General features: G+C 52.1%; 1 protein-coding gene across 3 annotated transcripts in view; it reads left to right on the top strand.

Annotated features, from left to right (window-relative positions):
• The first annotated feature begins 31 nt into the window (after positions 1 to 31).
• The window catches only part of Dtnbp1 (dystrobrevin binding protein 1), a 103,066-nt gene continuing 101,219 nt past the window's right edge, over positions 32 to 1,878 (top strand). The window contains exon 1 of one of the 3 annotated variants that reach the window (XM_005355101.3): positions 32 to 152. In XM_005355101.3, coding sequence (XP_005355158.1) covers positions 97 to 152 — 56 coding nt within the window. In that variant the 5' untranslated portion in view covers positions 32 to 96. Of the gene's footprint in view, positions 153 to 636; positions 683 to 1,878 lie in introns of those variants that run through there. The other 2 variants (XM_013349111.2, XM_026783153.1) reach the window with 2 other exon arrangements.

Genomic DNA, 1,878 nt, shown 5'->3' with positions numbered 1-1,878 from the left:
GAAGAGGCGAGCCGGCGGGAGGGCGGGGGCGCTCAACGGCGGCGTCGGGGGGCGGGGGTGTCCGCGGCGGCGCGAGGCCTGAAGGGAGGCGACGCGATGCTGGAGACCCTGCGCGAGCGGCTGCTGAGCGTGCAGCAGGATTTCACCTCCGGGTGAGTACGCGGTGGGCGACCAAGAGGGCCGTGGGGCGGGCTGCCTGCCGTCGGGTCGGCGCGCCCTCGCGCCTCGGCGTCGCGGCGCCTCGGCGACAACGAACTTCCCAGCGTCCCGGCGGCGGCCCCGAGTCTCTTTGAGTGGCGCGGGCGGGATGCCCTCCTTCCCGGTCGCGGGACAGCGTTGCCCAGCGGGCCCGCACGATCACGTGAGGGGCTGTGTCCTCCGCACTGGGAGCCCGCGGCCCTTCCCAGGGCAGGACCCACCCGGGACCCGCCTCCCTCTCCGGTTTCGGCTTCGACACCCGGCCGGCCGGTCGGCCCGAGCCTTAGCCAGGCTAGCCCGCCTCTTCTGCTCCTTCTCTGCCTTTGCCCTGGTTTAACGCCCGGATAGAGGAGCTGGGCCACAGGGACGGAGCTGGGTCAAATTGTTGACACCCTGAGTTGCCCAAACTTTGGACGCCCCGGGGAACCTTTCGCAATCTCCAGGCTCTGCCCTCTCGGAGCTCCAGTTAAGCCGGAATGTTAGGGTAGGGAAGGCGTCATTAAAGGACTCCCCAGGTGTATGCGATGCACTACAAAGTCAGGGAACGTGACGGGATGTCAGGCTGCCTAAGCACTCTTGCAGGATTTTACCACTTAACCTGCCGAAGTTACTCGGTTTGCCTCTGCTTCTGCGACTTTAAAATGATAGTAATGGTGCGTCTCATAGAGTTAACGGGACTGTTAGATGTGCAGCAAGCGCTGTTTGTGTGGTCTTTAGTGTTTAATTCATTTGCAGCTTTTCTTGCTTTACAAAAGTGTCACCTTTAGAAAGGATCCGCCGCCATCTCTTTGGTTTGTTCTTTTTTGTTTGTTTCTTTGAGACAGCGTCTTATGCTCGAACCCAAATTGGCCCTGAACTGTTAGGAAATACTTCTGCCTCAGTGCTGGGATTCCAGGCATCCACCGCCATGACCTGATGGTCTGTCATGTGTTCGGAGAGCGTTCCTGATATGAGGGTACTGTAGTCACCATGCTACTTTAATAATTCATGGGGAAAACGTTAGCTGAGCTCTTATCTCGTGGAGAAAAAAAATGTTTAAGAATATTTGCCTGTTGGCAAATATTTGAAAGTTCCCAACATATATTAGAATATGTATATTGCTATATATGTGTCATTACTGACGATTTTAGCTTTGTGTTCTTATCAATATTAATTATGAGTGCTTAAGGAATTATTCAGTGATAAGTGTTACTGCATGCTTGCATCTTTTTAAACTATAAATTTAGGAAAAGCAACTTCTTTTTTTGAGTGTAAACTTAACTTCAGTGTATTGCTCTGATAGCCTGCTTTTGTAACATGATAGTGGCCATGAGTAAAACCCACTTGAATACTTTTCTTTTACTACTTCAAGGAATTCTTTAATAGCTCAGCGTCCCTTTTGGTAGTTGCTAGGAGCATTGATCACATGGTTGTCTCAGAACCCATTCTTATGCCTGATGTTTACTTAGAAGGCTTCTTGCTTAGGAATGTGGACTCTGGACTGCTCAGCCCCACTCTGTCTTCTGAGACCTGGTAGCTTTAAAAATTTAGAGTTTAGTTAGGGGTAGGAGCTGAGGATATGTGATCAGGAGCCCCTGGGAAGTAATGCCATAGCCTGAGAAAGTCTTGTTTCTTATGGTTTCTTAATCCCAGCTTCCTTTCTGCACAGTTACTTAGCTGACAGGCCTCCTAGGAGACTGC

This window comes from Microtus ochrogaster, chromosome 16, assembly GCF_000317375.1.
Source record: "Microtus ochrogaster isolate Prairie Vole_2 chromosome 16, MicOch1.0, whole genome shotgun sequence".
Taxonomy (NCBI): Eukaryota; Metazoa; Chordata; class Mammalia; order Rodentia; family Cricetidae; genus Microtus; species Microtus ochrogaster.
Note: the sequence above shows the minus strand (reverse complement) of the source record. Positions and strands in the feature narration are given on the sequence as shown.